A 19,994-nucleotide genomic window follows, 5' to 3' on the forward strand; every position below is an offset into this window, starting at 1 on the left:
GGGCTGCATTTAACAAGGCATAGGTGGCGCTCTAGAGCCATTTCCCAGTGCTCATATGTAAAACCATTAAAATACAAAATTTTTCACCAGACCTGGCATGTGTGCAAAATTTCATGAGTTTTTGAGCATGTTTAGGCCCTCAAAAAGGCCCTTGTTTCGCCTGAATAATAATAATAATAATTAAAGCTGCAAGCAGCGTTATGAGGGCCCTCGCACCCCCGGCGCGTCGAGCCACGCCCAACACCTACAACCAGCATGTCCGATCTGATGTCACATTGATGGAATTCATGCATTTAACCACCAGCTAACATTTCAACTCATTCATTCATGATTAGTTAGTCGTTCCACTAGGTGGCGCTCTAACCATTATGTACAAATGGCATAACAAACACTTCCAAGCTCGAATCTCATCACACCTGAGACGTTTGGGAGAGATTGGACATTGTGTTTTTGAGTAACAGCAGATTACTGCTTTTTGGCGAGTGATTGAAACTCCACGTGCCGCCATAACCACCCCGTTTCCCTGGACGTAAAAAGCTTCGCAATTTAACATCACAAAGGTCTTTAGATTCCACAAACTGCAGATCGGTCCAATCTGATGAAATCCCTTGGAGGAGTTCGTCAAAGAACGATGCCTGAAAAGAGGGGAAAATGTTGCCAAAATTGCACATTAATTTTAAAATGGCTGACTTCCTGTTGGATTTGGGATATTGCTCCAAGAGACTTTTTTGTACATCTTGATATCTCCTATAAGCTTACCAGGTTTCAGACTCATACATAAAACACAGAGCAGGGGCTGTGATTTTGAAATTTTGTAGGGGGCGCTGTGGAGCCATTTTGGGATATTCAATGAAAATGATCACATAACAACAAAGCCTTAAACACATTGGAGGTGTGCGCCAAATTTCAAGACTTTTTAAACTTTCCAAGCCCCTCAAAAGCCACTTCATCTTTCATGGTGAACCGCGTTGCCACCAGGGTGCGGCGTTCAGTTTAAAGTCACAATTTTTGCACTGAAGCATCACAAGGGACTGATGGTGATATTCACCGCTTTTGAGGTGGCCACGATGAACCTGTGAAAATCAGTACAACAAAATTAAAGCCATGACATTTCCTGTTCCCACTAGGTGGCGCTGTCCGTATTCCCGACAATGGGCACATCAATCTGTTCAGGGCGGGTCTGTCATCATGCCTGTAAAGTCTGGTACTGATCAGACTGGATTTCATTGAGTTATACTAATTTGTTTCTTCATGGCGTGACATCAAAGTTCGCCATGCCGCTGGTGTCACACCCTTTTGCGAAAAGTCACAGTTTTCACTGTAACCCAAGACCAACTCCTTAAGGCTTTCCTGGAGAAATTTGAGGCTGCAGATGTCACCCATCACAATACTGTACCCCAAAGTGTAAAACATGACATTTCCTGTTCCCACTAGGTGGCGCTGTCCCTGGTTTCAAATATGGCAGTTGAAATATGTTCAGGGGTGGAGCCTTATCATATGTGTTCACTTTGGTCAAGGTCAGAAAATGTATGACAAAATGAGAGGCAATAAGATTTTCATGGCGAGTCATCGAAATTCGCCATGGCGCCACGGCCTCATAGTATTGTGAAAACTCAAAAGCTCCGCAATTTAACATGGCACAAGGGTGTAGTTGACACTGACCAAATATGAAGGTTATGAAATCAAACCCCAAGGAGGAGTTCGCAAAAGTTCGAGACATGGAAATGGCAAAATTAGAGCCAAAATGTCACCTTCTCTTCCAAATGGCGGACTTCCTGTTGGGTTTGCGTCAATGGGCCCACAGACTTTTTTGTTCGTCTTGGCATGATACACATGTGTGCCAAATTTCATACATGTAGCTCAAACGATGTGGTCGTAGGGCTGCATTTAACAAGGCATAGGTGGCGCTCTAGAGCCATTTCCCAGTGCTCATATGTAAAACCATTAAAATACAAAATTTTTCACCAGACCTGGCATGTGTGCAAAATTTCATGAGTTTTTGAGCATGTTTAGGCCCTCAAAAAGGCCCTTGTTTGGGGTGAATAATAATAATAATAATAATAATAATAATAATAAGAAACGGAGCAGATACAATAGGGCCTTCGCACTCTCGGTGCTCGGGCCCTAATAAACAGAGCAATTACAATAGGGCCTTCGCACTGTCAGTGCTCGGGCCCTAATTAAAGCTGCAAGCAGCGTTATGAGGGCCCTCGCACCCCCGGCACGTCGAGCCACTGCCAACACCTCAAACCGGCACGTCCGATGTGATGTCACATTGATGGATTTCATGCTTTTAATCACCAGCTAACATTTCATCTTATTCAACCAGGATTATAGTCATGCCACTAGGTGGCGCTCTAACCATTATTGACAAATAGCATAACAAACATTTCCAAGCTCGAGTCTCATCACACCTGCGACCTTTGGGAGAGATTGGACATTGTGTTTTTTAGTGACAGCAGATTACTGCTTTTTGCGAGTGATTGAAACTCTACGTGCCGCCATGACCACCCCGTTTCCCTGAACGGAAAAAGCTTCGCAATTTAACATCACAAAGGTCTTTAGATTCTACACACTGAAGAATGCTTCAATATGATGAAATCCCTTGGAGGAGTTCGTCAAAGTATGAGGCCTGAAAAGGGGGGAAAATGTCATCAAAATTACACATTAATTTTAAAATGGCTGACTTCCTGTTGGATTTGGGATATTGCTCCAAGAGACTTTTTTGTACATCTTGATATCTTACACAAGCTTACCAAGTGTCAGATTCATACATAAAACACAGAGCTGGGGCTGTGGTTTTGAAATTTTGTAGGGGGCGCTGTGGAGCCATTTCGCGCTATTCAATAAAAATGATCACATGACAACAAAGCCTTCATCCATTTGGAGGGGTGTGCTAAATTTAAAGCCTCTATATACTATCCAAGCCCCTCAAAAGCCACTTCATCTTTCATGGTGGACCGCGTTGCCACCAGGGTGCGCCGTTCAGTTTAAAGTCACAATTTTTGCACTGAAGCATCACGAGGGACTGATGTTGATATTCACCGCTTTTCAGGTGGCCACGATGAACCTGTGAAAATCAGTACAACAAAATGAAAGCCATGACATTTCCTGTTGCCACTAGGTGGCGCTGTACGTATTCCCGACAATGGGCACATCAATCTGTTCAGGGCGGGTCTGACTTCATGCCTGTAAAGTCTGGTACTGATCAGACTGGATTTCATTGAGTTATACTAATTTGTTTCTTCATGGCGTGACATCAAAGTTCGCCATGCTGCTGGGGTCACACCCTTTTGCGAAAAGTCACAGTTTTCACTGTAACCCAAGACCAACTCCTTAAGGCTTTTCTGGAGAAATTTGAGGCTGCAGATGTCACCCATCACTATACTGTACCCCAAAGTGTAAAACATGACATTTCCTGTTCCCACTAGGTGGCGCTGTCCTTCATGTCAAATATGGCAGTTGAAATATGTTTAGGGGTGGAGCCTTATCATATGTGTTCACTTTGGTCAAGGTCAGAAAATGTATGACAAAATGAGAGGCAATAAGATTTTCATGGCGAGTCATCGAAATTCGCCATGGCGCCACGGCCTCATAGTATTGTGAAAACTCAAAAGCTCCGCAATTTAACATGGCACAAGGGTGTAGTTGACACTGACCAAATATGAAGGTTATGAAATCAAACCCCAAGGAGGAGTTCGCAAAAGTTCGAGGCATGGAAATGGCAAAATTAGAGCCAAAATGTCACATTCTCTTCCAAATGGCGGACTTCCTGTTGGGTTTGCGTCAATGGGCCCACAGACTTTTTTGTTCGTCTTGGCATGATACACATGTGTGCCAAATTTCATACATGTAGCTCAAACGATGTGGTCGTAGGGATGCATTTAACAAGGCATAGGTGGCGCTGTAGAGCCATTTCCCATTGCTCATATGTAAAACCATTAAAATACAAAATTTTTCACCAGACCTGGCATGTGTGCAAAATTTCATGAGTTTTTGAGCATGTTTAGGCCCTCAAAAAGGCCCTTGTTTCGCCTGAATAATAATAATAATAATTAAAGCTGCAAGCAGCGTTATGAGGGCCCTCGCACCCCCGGCACGTCGAGCCAAGCCCAACACCTAAAACCAGCACCTCCGATCTGATGTCACATTGATGGAATTCATGCATTTAACCACCAGCTAACATTTCAACTCATTCATTCATGATTAGTTAGTCGTTCCACTAGGTGGCGCTCTAACCATTATGTACAAATGGCATAACAAACATTTCCGAGCTCGAGTCTCATCACGCCTGCGACCTTTGGGAGAGATTGGATATTGTGTTTTTGAGTGACAGCAGATTACTGCTTTTTGGCGAGTGATTCAAACTCTAAGTGCCGCCATAACCACCCCGTTTCCCTGGACGTAAAAAGCTTCGCAATTTAAAATCACAAAGGTCTTTAGATTCCACACACTGGAGAATGGTTCAATATGATGAAATCCCTTGGAGGAGTTCGTCAAAGTATGAAGCCTGAAAAGAAGAGAAAATGTCGCCAAAATTGCACATTAATTTTAAAATGGCTGACTTCCTGTTGGATTTGGGATATTGCTCCAAGAGACTTTTTTGTACATCTTGATATCTCCTATAAGCCTACCAGGTTTCAGATTCATACATAAAACACAGAGCTGGGGCTGTGGTTTTGAAATTTTGTAGGGGGCGCTGTGGAGCCATTTTGCGCTATTCAATGAAAATGATCACATAACAACAAAGCCTTAAGCACAATGGAGGAGTGCGCCAAATTTCAAGCCTCTATAAACTTTCCAAGCCCCTCAAAAGCCACTTCATTTTTCATGGTGAACAGCGTTGCCACCAGGGTGCGCCGTTCAGTTTAAAGTCACAATTTTTGCACTAAAACATCATCAAGGACTGATGGTGATATTCACCGCTTTTGAGGTGGCCACTATGAACCTGTGAAAATCAGTACAACAAAGTGTAAGACATGACATTTCCTCTTCCCACTAGGTGGCGCTCTTCATATTCCTGACAATGGGCACATCAATCTGTTCAGGGCGGGTGTGACATCATGCCTGTAAAGTCTGGTACTAATCAGACTGGATTTCATTGAGTTATACTAATTTGTTTCTTCATGGCGTGACATCAAAGTTCGCCATGCTGCTGGGGTCACACCCTTTCACGAAAAGTCACAGTTTTCACTGTAACCCAAGACCAACTCCTTAAGGCTTTCCTGGAGAAATTTGAGGCTGCAGATGTCACCCATCACTATACTGTACCCCAAAGTGTAAAACATGACATTTCCTGTTCCCACTAGGTGGCGCTGTCCTTGATGTCAAATATGGCAGTTGAAATATGTTCAGGGGTGGAGCCTTATCATATGTGTTCACTTTGGTCCAGATCGGAACATGTATGACAGAATGAGAGGCAATAAGATTTTCATGGCGAGTCATCGAAATTCGCCATGGCGCCACGGCCTCATAGTATTGTGAAAACTCAAAAGCTCCGCAATTTAACATGGCACAAGGGTGTAGTTGACACTGTCCAAATTTGAAGGTTATGAAATGAAACCCCAAGGAGGAGTTCGCAAAAGTTCGAGGCATGGAAATGGCAAAATTAGAGCCAAAATGTCACCTTCTCTTCCAAATGGCGGACTTCCTGTTGGGTTTGCGTCAATGGGCCCACTGACTTTTTTGTTCGTCTTGGCATGATACACATGTGTGCCAAATTTCATACATGTAGCTGAAACGATGTGGTCGTAGGGCTGCATTTAACAAGGCATAGGTGGCGCTGTAGAGCCATTTCCCAGTGCTCATATGTAAAACCATTAAAATACAAAATTTTTCACCAGACCTGGCATGTGTGCAAAATTTCATGAGTTTTTGAGCATGTTTAGGCCCTCAAAAAGGCCCTTGTTTGGGGTGAATAATAATAATAATAATAATAATAATAATAATAATTAAAGCTGCAAGCAGCGTTATGAGGGCCCTCGCACCCCCGGCACGTCGAGCCACTGCCAACACCTCAAACCGGCACGTCCGATGTGATGTCACATTGATGGATTTCATGCTTTTAATCACCAGCTAACATTTCATCTTATTCAACCAGGATTATAGTCATGCCACTAGGTGGCGCTCTAACCATTATTGACAAATAGCATAACAAACATTTCCAAGCTCGAGTCTCATCACACCTGCGACCTTTGGGAGAGATTGGACATTGTGTTTTTTAGTGACAGCAGATTACTGCTTTTTGCGAGTGATTGAAACTCTACGTGCCGCCATGACCACCCTGTTTCCCTGAACGGAAAAAGCTTCGCAATTTAACATCACAAAGGTCTTTAGATTCTACACACTGAAGAATGCTTCAATATGATGAAATCCCTTGGAGGAGTTCGTCAAAGTATGAGGCCTGAAAAGGGGGGAAAATGTCATCAAAATTACACATTAATTTTAAAATGGCTGACTTCCTGTTGGATTTGGGATATTGCTCCAAGAGACTTTTTTGTACATCTTGATATCTTACACAAGCTTACCAAGTGTCAGACTCATAGATGAAACACAGAGCAGGGGCTGATGTTTTGAAATATTGTAGGGGGCGCTGTGGAGCCATTTCGCGCTATTCAATGAAAATGATCACATGCCAACAAAGCGTTCATCCATTTGGAGGTGTGTGCCAAATTTCAAGCCTCTATAAACTTTCCAAGCCCCTCAAAAGCCACTTCATCTTTCATGGTGAACCGCGTTACCACCAGGGTGCGCCGTTCAGTTTAAAGTCACAATTTTTGCACTGAAGCATCACGAGGGACTGATGTTGATATTCACCGCTTTTGAGGTGGCCACGATGAACCTGTGAAAATCAGTACAACAAAATTAAAGCCATGACATTTCCTGTTGCCACTAGGTGGCGCTGTCCGTATTTCCGACAATGGGCACATCAATCTGTTCAGGGCGGGTCTGACATCATGCCTGTAAAGTCTGGTACTGATCAGACTGGATTTCATTGAGTTATACTAATTTGTTTCTTCATGGCGTGACATCAAAGTTCGCCATGCTGCTGGGGTCACACCCTTTCGTGAAAAGTCACAGTTTTCACTGTAACCCAAGACCAACTCCTTAAGGCTTTCCTGGAGAAATTTGAGGCTGCAGATGTCACCCATCACAATACTGTACCCCAAAGTGTAAAACATGACATTTCCTGTTCCCACTAGGTGGCGCTGTACCTGGTGTCAAATATGGCAGTTGAAATATGTTCAGGGGTGGAGCCTTATCATATGTGTTCACTTTGGTCAAGGTCAGAAAATGTATGACAAAATGAGAGGCAATAAGATTTTCATGGCGAGTCATCGAAATTCGCCATGGCGCCACGGCCTCATAGTATTGTGAAAACTCAAAAGCTCCGCAATTTAACATGGCACAAGGGTGTAGTTGACACTGACCAAATATGAAGGTTATGAAATCAAACCCCAAGGAGGAGTTCGCAAAAGTTCGAGGCATGGAAATGGCAAAATTAGAGCCAAAATGTCACCTTCTCTTCCAAATGGCGGACTTCCTGTTGGGTTTGCATCAATGGGCCCACAGACTTTTTTGTTCGTCTTGGCATGATACATATGTGTGCCAAATTTCATACATGTAGCTCAAACGATGTGGTCGTAGGGCTGCATTTAACAAGGCATAGGTGGCGCTCTAGAGCCATTTCCCAGTGCTCATATGTAAAACCATTAAAATACAAAATTTTTCACCAGACCTGGCATGTGTGCAAAATTTCATGAGTTTTTGAGAATGTTTAGGCCCTCAAAAAGGCCCTTGTTTCGCCTGAATAATAATAATAATAATAATAATAATAATTAAAGCTGCAAGCAGCGTTATGAGGGCCCTCGCACCCCCGGCGCGTCGAGCCACGCCCAACACCTAAAACCAGCACGTCCGATCGATGTCACATTGATGGAATTCATGCATTTAACCACCAGCTAACATTTCAACTCATTCATTCATGATTAGCTAGTCGTTCCACTAGGTGGCGCTCTAACCATTATGTACAAATGGCATAACAAACATTTCCGAACTCGAGTCTCATTATGCCTGCGACCTTTGGGTGAGATTGGACATTGTGTTTTTGAGTGACAGCATATTACTGCGTTTTGGCGAGTGATTGAGAGTCTACGTGCCGCCATAACCACCCCGTTTCCCTGAACGTAAAAAGCTTCGCAATTTAACAACACAAAGGTCTTTAGATTCCACTCACTGAAGAATAGTGCAATATGATGAAATCCCTTGGAGGAGTTCGTCAAAGAACGATGCCTGGAAAGAGGGGAAAATGTTGCCAAAATTGCACATTAATTTTAAAATGGCTGACTTCCTGTTGGATTTGGGATATTGCTCCAAGAGACTTTTTTGTACATCTTGATATCTCCTATAAGCTTACCAGGTTTCAGACTCATACATAAAACACAGAGCAGGGGCTGTGATTTTGAAACTTTGTAGGGGGCGCTGTGGAGAAATTTCGCGCTATTCAATGAAAATGATCACATGACAACAAAGCCTTCATCCATTTGGGGGTGTGTGCCAAATTTAAAGCCTCTATAAACTTTCCAAGCCCCTCAAAAGCCACTTCATCTTTCATGTTGAACCGCGTTGCCACCAGGGTGCGCCGTTCAGTGTAAAGTCACAATTTTTGCACTGAAGCATCACGAGGGACTGATGGTGATATTCACCGCTTTTGAGGTGGCCACGATGAACCTGTGAAAATCAGTACAACAAAATTAAAGCCATGACATTTCCTGTTGCCACTAGGTGGCGCTGTCCGTATTTCCGACAATGGGCACGTCAATCTGTTCAGGGCGGGTCTGACATCATGCCTGTAAAGTCTGGTACTGATCAGACTGGATTTCATTGAGTTATACTAATTTGTTTCTTCATGGCGTGACATCAAAGTTCGCCATGCTGCTGGGGTCACACCCTTTTGCGAAAAGTCACAGTTTTCACTGTAACCCAAGACCAACTCCTTAAGGCTTCCCTGGAGAAATTTGAGGCTGCAGGTGTCACCCATCACTATACTGTACCCCAAAGTGTAAAACATGACATTTCCTGTTCCCACTAGGTGGCGCTGTCCCTGGTGTCAAATATGGCAGTTGAAATATGTTCAGGGGTGGAGCCTTATCATATGTGTTCACTTTGGTCAAGGTCAGAAAATGTATGACAAAATGAGAGGCAATAAGATTTTGATGGCGAGTCATCGAAATTCGCCATGGCGCCACGGCCTCATAGTATTGTGAAAACTCAAAAGCTCCGCAATTTAACATGGCACAAGGGTGTAGTTGACACTGTCCAAATTTGAAGGTTATGAAATGAAACCCCAAGGAGGAGTTCGCAAAAGTTCGAGGCATGGAAATGGCAAAATTAGAGCCAAAATGTCACCTTCTCTTCCAAATGGCGGACTTCCTGTTGGGTTTGCGTCAATGGGCCCACAGACTTTTTTGTTCGTCTTGGCATGATACACATGTGTGCCAAATTTCATACATGTAGCTCAAACGATGTGGTCGTAGGGCTGCATTTAACAAGGCATAGGTGGCGCTCTAGAGCCATTTCCCAGTGCTCATATGTAAAACCATTAAAATACAAAATTTTTCACCAGACCTGGCATGTGTGCAAAATTTCATGAGTTTTTGAGCATGTTTAGGCCCTCAAAAAGGCCCTTGTTTCGCCTGAATAATAATAATAATAATAATAATAATAATAATAATAAGAAACGGAGCAGATACAATAGGGCCTTCGCACTCTCGGTGCTCGGGCCCTAATAATAATAATAAGAAACGGAGCAGATACAATAGGGCCTTCGCACTCTCGGTGCTCGGGCCCTAATAATAATAATAATAATAATAATAATAATAAGAAACGGAGCAGATACAATAGGGCCTTCGCACTCTCAGTGCTCGGGCCCTAATAAGAAACGGAGCAGATACAATAGGGCCTTCGCACTCTCAGTGCTCGGGCCCTAATAATAATAATAATAATAATAATAATAATAATAATAATAATAATAATAAGAAACGGAGCAGATACAATAGGGCCTTCGCACTCTCGGTGCTCGGGCCCTAAAAATTATATCTCAGCGTCACAAATAAGGAATAAAGGTGATTAAAGCAACTTTAAAGACAGCACGGTGAATTTTTTGCAGGCAACCAAATTTAGGCTTTATAGAAAAGGTTGTGAAAAAAAGAAAATATCCAGTGTGTTGCAGTTCTCTTTGTGAAAATACTTTGTTCACGCCAGAACAAATGGCAAGACTGCTTCACTTGGGCTTTAGCATAACTGAACGCAAAACATATCAGAACTTGAAGTAGATGAGCTACGGCAGCATTAGACTACACCAGGTGACACCTCTATCAGCTAAGAAGAAGAAACTGAGGCTACAATACACACAAGCTCACCTAAATTGGACAATAGATGATTGGGGAAAAAAACTTGCTTAATGAGTTTTGGATTTATTTGACTACATTCAGATGGTAGGGGCAGAATTCAGTATAAATATCATGAAAACACGGAATCTGCCTTGAATCAACAGTTCAGTCTGTTGCGATGTGCGGGGAATATTTTATGCTTGCGGCCATACCACCATGAGCATGCCTAATCTCATCTGATCTGCAGGAGTTCTCTACTCACCTCTGTCCACTCCCCAGGTATTTATGTACTACTGCTGCATGTCATTAAATTTGTCTTCTCATTTCCATAATGCATGTTCTCCACCAAACAGTAGCAGTAGAGAGCTGCGCCTCCCTGAGCCTGTTTCCGAAATGACCTGTCCTGAACTGAATATTATCTTTACCCATTCTGGCCCCCTTAGTATGAAGTGAGTATTATTTAAAGGCCACAGCCTACCCAAGCGTTGTTGCTGACCATGCCCGTCCCTTTACGATCACTGTGTACCTATCCTCTGATAACTGCTTCTGGCAGGATATAGCAGCATGTCACAAAGTTCAAATCATCTCAAACTGCTTACTTGAACATGACAGTGAGATCACCAGATCTCAGTCCAACAGGACACCTTTGGGATGTGGAGCAGTGGGAGATTTGCATCATGGATGTGCTGCTGAGAAATCTGCAGCAAGTGATGTGATGCTATCGAGTTAATATGGACCAAAATCCCTGAGGAATGTTTCCAACACCTTGTTGAATTGGTGCCATGAAGTATTAACGCAATTCTGAAGGCAAAAGGTCTTCCAACTCATTAATAGTAAGACGTAACCTATGACGTGCCAGTGAGTATATGAAGTTAGTGCCAGCAGCTTATTGGCATACCTCAGCACAAAAGCTGGAAACAAGACTTAGAAGCTATTCTGGCTCTTTAACAGCAAATCCAGAGTTCATTAAAATGTTTTGCACAAAAACAGAAGTGTAAAAGTTACAGCTCTGCATGTGTGGCAGACTTTGTTGTCTGTTTCTTGATGCTGACTCAAATAAAGAGACTCCAGGAATTAATTAGCATAGTAATGACAGTTTTTTTGTAATCCAACTTCTGACAGAGCAAAGAGCATTACTCAAAATGTCTAAAAGCTAAATTAAAGGCACTGAACCTGCCACATCAAATGTTTTCCACTTTTAACATCTCATTCATCACAACTATACATAATGACAGAGATTCCTTTGCAGAAAAACTCATTGTTAACTTAAAAGATGTGTCATCACTCTGCCTGTTAAATCTCTCTTACATGAAATAGTGGTTAACATCAGGTGCTACTAATTTGATATTTGATATATCTTTTATTAGTTATTGGGCTCAGTTCTAAATGAAAACAGGACTCTCATTAACGTCATTAGCAACACCCGTGTTTACCTATTGTTTCGTGTTATAACAGCGGTGTGGATGAAGTCTATGAGCTCTAATGGGGATTATATGACTTTACCAAACTGGATTAATAAGCACAAGCATGTTCACATCATTTTGCCCTGTGATAGCAGTAAACATGCAGGTGCTACTAGCACCATTAACCATGGATTAATTATATTCCAGTCTCACAACAGTTAATGACAGATTAAGAATGAGCCATCATGCACAGTTTCAGGGCCCTGAGGAAGAAGCAATTTATTCTTAATTCTTTTCATTATTTAGTCCTGAGATTTATCGACTGTGACGTGTCAAAATGCCATCTGCGGGGGAAAAAAGGTCTGTGAGGAAGTGAGCTGTCGGTTTAGTACAGTATAAACTGTACATGCCCACACAGTCATGAAAAGGGGACACAAGCAAAAACACCACCACAATCGCTCCACGGTGGCCAAGCAGAGACAAACACAGAATAATCATGAACTCATATTGTGTGACTTTACAAGGAATTATGAGTCAATTTAATCTCCCGATGACTGCTCACTAATCCATCAAACATTGTTAGGTTTTTTGGCACACTTCCCAGAATTCATTGTGTTCAGATTTTCAGGAAACCTTTGTCCCTTGTAGTTCTACCAAGATTTCAAATGGAAACTTGATAAATATGAGTCACAGCTTTGCTTTCTCTGATAAACATGAAAACAATTCTCTCCCTTTTAAAGATCAGTGCTGTCAACCTGCACGGCACTAAAAGAGGCAAATAGAGCACTCTTCCCTGAAACCGCTTTTACATGATACTAATGTGTGCTGCCGCCGATGAATAAATTCAAGTCAAATTCAAAAATGTTATTCATCTGTGGAGCAAATTAAAGTGTCCACTTTGACCCTCAAAAATCTAATTTGCATTCATCAGAATCACAAATCTGATTCCTTCAAGCCAGTTTCAGCACTGAAGTACTGAAAATAGCCTGAAGGTGGCTGCTGGAGATAAAGCAGCAGTTTGGCTGGGAGGCACACACCCTCACGGCCTAAACCAACGCACAATCACTGCAGCATATGAGACCAATTTAGACAGCAACAGCAGACATTTGCAACCCACAGCTAAATGCTAAACCTCACTCAAATACAGTTTATTGCAGTAGAAAATTGATAAATTCTGATCAAACTCTGATACATCCAAGTAACTCTAATCGGATTAGAATCACATAAACTCAGGTAAGAACAAGTTGAACTACAATCCCAACCTCTGTGCCTTGTTTCATTTTTTTAAGCTCACCTTGTTCTCAGACTTATTTGAAGCTCTTTGCCTGACTGAAGCTGTGATTTTCTTGGAGGGTCTTTCTTTTCAAGTTTGGTAACTGATGCTCTAAATTCTCACGACAGTTCTGTACAGTACGCAGCAGGGTTCAGCTGATAAACTGAAGGGGCAAACGGCTCTATACCAAGTCAAATACCTGCAAAAAACAGACTTCAAGGCTTTAAGTCTTTATTCACAAAATCAGACACTGTTGAGGAAAGAGTTCAGGAAATAGCATCATATTAAATTTAACCCTCATTAAAGATTAAAAGACTTTATCTGAGCTATAATATGGGAGGAAAAACAGAAGCACACATACAAGAAGAAGTTTGTCTATCAATTATTTCGCCTGCCATTTATGACGAATGACAATCACGGTGACAATGTAGGAGCAAATAAGCAAATAAGTCCCCAGTCAAAGGCTTAGATTGGTCCATGATCATTGGTCATGAAGGAAAATGTGTATTCCCCATACTGTGGGCAAAAACATCCTTGTTATTGCTCTGGTCTCTAGAATATTGGTGAGGTTGCGTGGAAGTGACAGACTTCTCTACAAACACTGTCCAGCTGTTGTCGGAGCTGTAGAGAAACAGTGAAAAGTGTGACACAAGCGAGAAACAGAGACCATCTACCCTCAAAGTAGTTGCAGATAGATTTATCATAACTCACAATTCTGTTTGTATCTTATTAATGTCGAACATTAATACCAATTTTTAAGGGTAGAGACGAGCTAAAGCCCACTGCATCAGTATCAGCATATATGCTAAAACCTTTTTTTAATTTAACATAATGTGGAAAAAAATGCTTGAGTTAATTGATAAACAGCGCAATCGCATATGAAATGTAATCAATAAACGTAACCCATGAAAGTCCAAAATCTTTTTTAAATTTAGCCAATCTCACTTTCTAGGTCTGGTTCTCCGACACGTCGAGATCCTCTATTGGTGTGGTTGTTGTTTTTATATTAATGCCTAGAACTTTTGTTCTGCCCCCCTGAATTTGTGCGTTTGTGATGCACGTTGGATCTGTTCCAGTGTATTAAAAGATAATCCTTGACTTTCATTTTTGGGAAGTTGATAAAGTCCCGTGAATTGAGTCTGACATAAAGAGAAGCTGTGCTGTCTAGAGGTGCAGGAGGCAACCTTGAAGGGGAAATAAGGTCAAGTTAAATCAGGTAAGGTTTTTGATTTGTGCTTCTGACTCCAGTGAAACAAAGCAGACAATGATGAGGAGTTTCTACAGTAAGCTACGACTAACCAGATCCCCCCTTTTTCACATATATTCATACAACACTTTATTCTATGGACTTGAATTGTTTTATATAGCTCACATTCAAACACGTTCAAACTAATAAGCATGCATTTGGGCTGTGGAAGCAAGAACCTTTTTCACCCCAACAAAATGGTACTGATGCCAAAAATGTACAAAATTGTAACACAATGGATGAGCTGCATTTTATTACCTTTTATTTATTCAAATTTTACATTTTTTTTTGTAAAGTGAGAATCCCTCACCCTCACCCTCACCTTCACTACAGAGTCCTCTCCCCACTCTCCTGCCTCCCTCGCTTCCCCCCCTTCCTGACACCATGACACCCCCCTCCTCCAATCCCTCTCTCAGCAGCAAGACATCTCCCCCCCTCCCCTCCTCCCAAACATCTCCCAGTGTCACAGTGGATCAGGTCAGGAGGCAACTGAGGAAGCTTCGCCCCAGAAAGGCAGCAGGCCCAGACAAGGTGTGTCCTAGGATGCTTAAGGCGTGTGCTGCTGAACTTGGGGAGCCGCTACAACGAGTCTTCAACCTCAGTCTGCGACTGGGGAGAGTGCCCGCCCTATGGAAGACATCCTGCATCGTCCCGGTCCCCAAAAAGAACCGGCCCAATGAGCTGAATGACTTCCGACCGGTGGCACTGACGTCACATCTTATGAAGACTCTAGAGCGGCCCTTCCTCAACCTCCTCCGACCACAGGTACAACATGCCCAGGACCCACTACAGTTTGCATACAAGGTGGGTGTCGGAGTGGAGGATGCCATCCTGTACCTCCTACACAGAGCCCACTCACACCTGGATGGGGGAAAAGGCACGGTCAGGATCCTGTTTCTTGACTTTTCCAGTGCCTTTAACACTTAGACCCCCGGAGAGCAGTCATTTTGGTTTTCTACCTTAGACCCCTGCGGAGTCATCATTTTGCGTTTCTACCTTTAAAAGCCGGAGAGCAGTCAGTCAAATGCTGGAGTCATTCATATGTATATTAGGTCGTTACCTAGGAATTCTAGGTAACGACCTAAGGTAACGACCTAAGGTAATGACAAGGTACCACATGTGTACCTGTAGCAGTGAACACATCGCACAGTGGCCTGATTTTTTTTGCATCTGTGTACTTGGACTTTAGGTCGCAAGCCACCCAAAACTTGCTCCATGCACCACTCAGCAGGCCATTTGTAAATATGTGTACAAATGGTTGGTTTTTTGTACTGTTTTTATCAATAAATGTCAGCAACAAAGGACATACACCCATGTGTGTTGATTTCTCCCTAAGATGGCAAACTGAAACACTCCAAGTTGGTGACTTTTGGAGATTTGTTTCCCTGGATGATTGAGAATGCATCAAGATGAAACACAAAAGGAAGCTCACCGCTTTTAGCAGCTCCCCCACCCCCTCAATCACTCAGTGAGTGATTGAGGGGGTGGGGGAGTGGAGTGTTTCAGTGTTTCAGTTTGCCATCTTAGGGAGAAATCAACACATGTCCTTTGTATGTCCTTTGTTGCTGACATTTATTGATAAAAACAGTACAAAAAACCAACCATTTGTACACATATTTACAAATGGCCTGCTGAGTGGTGCATGGAGCATGTTCATTGGTTCATGGACCTCCCTGAACTAATGGCATTTATGGCAGCAACAAAAGCGGTGAGCTTCCTTTTGTGTTTCATCTTGATGCATTCTCAATCATCCAGGGAAACAAATCTCCAAAAGTCACCAACTTGGAGTGTTTCAGTTTGCCATCTGTTAGGTATTTTAGTACCACGGTTAGCATTTACAGAAGATTGTTTTATACAGAAAAGAGTTGCTCAATAAGGCCCATCTACTAGTTGTTTTTCTCTTTCTCTGTGACCCAAGAATTAATGTGAGACTCACAGGCTGGTACCTCAAGGTCAAAAACACCACAGAGATGAGACCACTTCCTTACTCCCATCCTCCCTTTTTCTTTATCTCCTGGAAAAGGCTCGTTAAAGGCTAGGTGGTTTGTTTCAGAATTCACTGATGAAAGAACTCTGTATTTTATGTCTAGGAGTGTATTTTGCTGGGATGATCATAAATTGTAGCTGAACTGATAAACTACACAAGGGATACTTTGCTCAGAAGGCAGGAAGACGTTTCCTTATTTGGTCTGTACCGGTTTGAACTGGGAAAGCTGACACACGAACCTTTTTTTTTCATCTATATAAACTGCTGTGTATCAAATAAACCTTTGAGTTGATTTGGGAAGGCAACCTGAAGCAGTCTGTGTTTCCTTGTTCTCCCAAGCTGCTCCCGGCGCTGTAACTAACCCAGCTGAACGGCATACCTGAGTGTTACTTTAAATAATTAGGAATCTTAGAAGGAAAGGACAGAACTCTGCTTATCGCTCACGCCACGGAGGAAACCCGGGAAGGCAATTTCCTTCACCATCTTAGGGAGAAATCAACACACATGGGTGTATGTCCTTTGTTGCTGACATTTATTGATAAAAACAGTACAAAAAACCAACCATTTGTACACATATTTACAAATGGCCTGCTGAGTGGTGCATGGAGCAAGTTTTGGGTGGCTTGCGACCTAAAATCCAAGTACACAGATGCAAAAAAAATCAGGCCACTGTGCGATGTGTTCACTGCTACAGGTACACATGTGGTACCTTGTCGTTACCTTAGGTCGTTACCTAGAATTCCTAGGTAACGACCTAATATACATATGAATGACTCCAGCATTTGACTGACTGCTCTCCGGCTTTTAAAGGTAGAAACGCAAAATGATGACTCCGCGGTCAATTTAGCCAATTTAGCTTCCACTTCCACCATTTGACTGCTCTCGGGTTTTATAGGTAGAAAGGTAGAAGCCTGGGGATGCTAGTGTTAATACTATCCGGCCCTGTATGCTTCAGGAAAAACTGAACAGGATGGAGGTGGACCCCTGCCTGGTGGCTTGGATCTCCGACTACCTCACCGACAGACCACAGTACGTCAGGCTGAAGGACATCACGTCTGACACAGTGGTCAGCAGCACAGGAGCACCACAGGGAACTGTGCTGTCCCCTCTTCTCTTCACCCTGTACACCTCTGACTTCTGCTACAACTCTGAATTATGCCATATTCAGAAGTTTGCAGATGACACGGCCATCATGGGGTGTATCTGGGATGATCAAGAAGAGGAGTACAGAAGTCTGGTGAGGAACTTTGTCGCATGGAGTCACACAAACCACCTGCAACTCAACACCTCAAAGACTAAGGAACTGGTTGTGGACTTCGGGAGGTCCAGAGAAGGTCCACTGCCAGTTCAGATAGAGGGGGAGGAGGTGGAGGTGGTCAACAAGTACAAGTACCTCGGGCTGTGGGTGGACAATAAACTGGACTGGTCATGCAACACAGAGCACCTGTATAAAAAAGCCCAAAGCCGACTGTACTTCCTCAGGAGGCTGAGGACTTTTAACATCTGCAGGAAGCTCCTGAGGATGTTTTACCAGTCGGTGGTTGCTGGAGTACTTTTCTATGCTGTGGTGTGCTGGGGGAGCAGCACAGCAAAGAGGGACTCATCCAGGCTGGAGAAACTGATCAGGAGGGCTAGCTCTGTGGTCGGCATGAAGCTGGACACTCTGGTGACAGTGGCAGAGAAAAGGACATTAAAGAAACTGCTGGACATTATGAACAATGCTGGGCATCCTCTGCACACGGCCATAAACAACCAGAAGAGTCTGTTCAGTGACAGGTTGCTTCTCCCCAAGACAAGAACTAACAGACTTAAAAACTCCTTTGTCCCACACGCCATCAAACTGTTTAACTCCTCTCTGGAGGGGAGAGGGAGGGGAAACAGGAGGACAAAGGAGGGGGGAACAACTAAGCTGTAGTGCCTCTGCACCTCACTGTACAATACCTTGTGCAATACTTTTTGTAAATAGTCAACAGTGCAATAGACTCAATACTTGAAATGTGCAATTCACTTGTATTTTTATTTTTTTATTCCTATTTATTCTATTTATCCCCTTTGTATATTTTATTTATATTTGTCTCTGTATTTATATATGTGTGTGTGTGTGTGTGTGTGTGTGTGTGTGTGTGTGTGTGTATGTATATATATATATATAACAGTTCTGTAACTGTAACTTTGGTCGTTGCTGTGCTTTTTTTGGAAGTCGAATTTCCCAGAGGAACCCACCCGAGGGATTAATAAAGTTCTATCTTATCTTATCTTATCTTATCCAGAGAGGGCAGTGGAGGCAAACAGACAGCATGAGCAGCGCTGTAACCAGGATGAATAAATTAGCATCCTTGTATAATCAAACACTTTGTGTTCTCGACAGCTCAGCAGACTTTACATATGTTAACAGCATAAGGAAGCTGTATAAATGGAGCAGTAATAAATTCAATTAATGAATGGTCCCTGGACTGGATGTATGTTTAACTGAATCACTGTTGATGTTCCTGCCCTTCCCTTAGTTTTCAATGACGGTAAAATAAACTGAAATACTGAAAGTGATGCAGATCAATCTACTGCGTGGGTGATTCAGCCTGAACACCTGAAAAAGTCAATATTTTTGCAATGACTGCATGTCCTTCCTCTTTGGTAATGTGCTTAAAATGTGTAACATTTCCTTTATACCATAACTATTACATCAGGCTACTTCCTACAATTCTGTTTTGGTATTTGTACTGTCCCATGAAAAGGTTTGTGAACGTCGAGTGCTCATAAATGTGGTCTGAACGTCATCTAAACAAATCAAACTGGATCAAATTGTCATGGTCTGGGTCTGATGACCCAGAGCTCATGTATTTCTTGTATATGTTTTTCCATATGTTATGGTGGTTTTCTCTCCCTTTTTGTCCTTTCTCCCTGGGTGCTCCCGGATGTTTTGGGGTCGCTGAGGGGACTGCGATCCGGAAGTGTTCCCGCACTGGGGACTGCCGCACCTGCCGCCCATTAGCCCTCACCAGCTGCAGCTGATGGCTTCATGAGGGGCGCTTTATTTAAGAAGGTGGCGGAGCCCCAGTCGGCGCGGGATTATACTAAGTCGAACCTGTTAAGTACCTCCGTAGATTAGTGTGTTGTGATCGGCTTCGCTACTAAAGGCTGCCTGCTGAGCTGTGTGTGTTTTTGTGTCACCAGGAGTCGGGAGTCAGGAACGTCGTCACGAGGGGAAATCACAGAGTGGAATCGGGTTTTTGGAGTTGTCACCTTTTCACTGCTATGGACACGTGCACTGTGTGGGATTCTTGGAGGAATCGCCACAGGAGTCACAGTGCTTGAATTGTATATAGTTGTCGTTTCTGTCCACTCGCCATAAATAAATCCACTGTCCTTCACTTGAGTCTCGCGTTTGGGCCCTACTTTCTCTACAACTCCACGGTCTGCCGTCGCAGCCCGTGACACAAATAAATATTTAACAGCTGTACTATTCATGTAAATCTACAATTATCAATCTGCTCTTCTCAAGAAATATTGGCTGGTATGCACCATGCCTCAATTGCAACATCTTTGACAAAACCATATGAGAAGCATTACAGTGATGCTCAACGATGGCAAACATCTACAAAAGCATTTTGAAAGACCAATGTATTCATCGCTCCACAAGTTTTCACAAGAAAATGTAAGGGGAGAGCTACATGACCTGCTGCTTTGTAGAGGCTGG

The 19,994-nt window shown here is 42.9% G+C and overlaps 1 protein-coding gene and 1 long non-coding RNA gene across 3 annotated transcripts in view; one reads left to right on the forward strand and one right to left on the reverse strand.

Annotated features, from left to right (window-relative positions):
• The window catches only part of mcph1 (microcephalin 1), a 58,034-nt gene that overhangs the window by 6,399 nt on the left and 31,641 nt on the right, over nucleotides 1-19,994 (reverse strand). The window contains exon 14 of one of the 2 annotated variants that reach the window (XM_026189135.2): nucleotides 13,282-13,688. The exons of the other annotated variant lie outside the window; for it this stretch is intronic. Within the exon in view, the coding sequence (XP_026044920.2) occupies nucleotides 13,620-13,688 (69 nt within the window). The 3' untranslated portion in view covers nucleotides 13,282-13,619. Of the gene's footprint in view, nucleotides 1-13,281; nucleotides 13,689-19,994 lie in introns of those variants that run through there. 2 annotated transcript variants of the gene reach the window in all.
• LOC145419567 (uncharacterized) lies at nucleotides 19,245-19,673 on the forward strand. The gene is made up of 2 exons (XR_013900859.1): nucleotides 19,245-19,384; nucleotides 19,472-19,673. It is a non-coding gene; the product is annotated as an uncharacterized LOC145419567 (long non-coding RNA).

Source organism: Astatotilapia calliptera, chromosome 13, assembly GCF_964374335.1.
Source record: "Astatotilapia calliptera chromosome 13, fAstCal68.1, whole genome shotgun sequence".
Lineage (NCBI taxonomy): Eukaryota > Metazoa > Chordata > Actinopteri > Cichliformes > Cichlidae > Astatotilapia > Astatotilapia calliptera.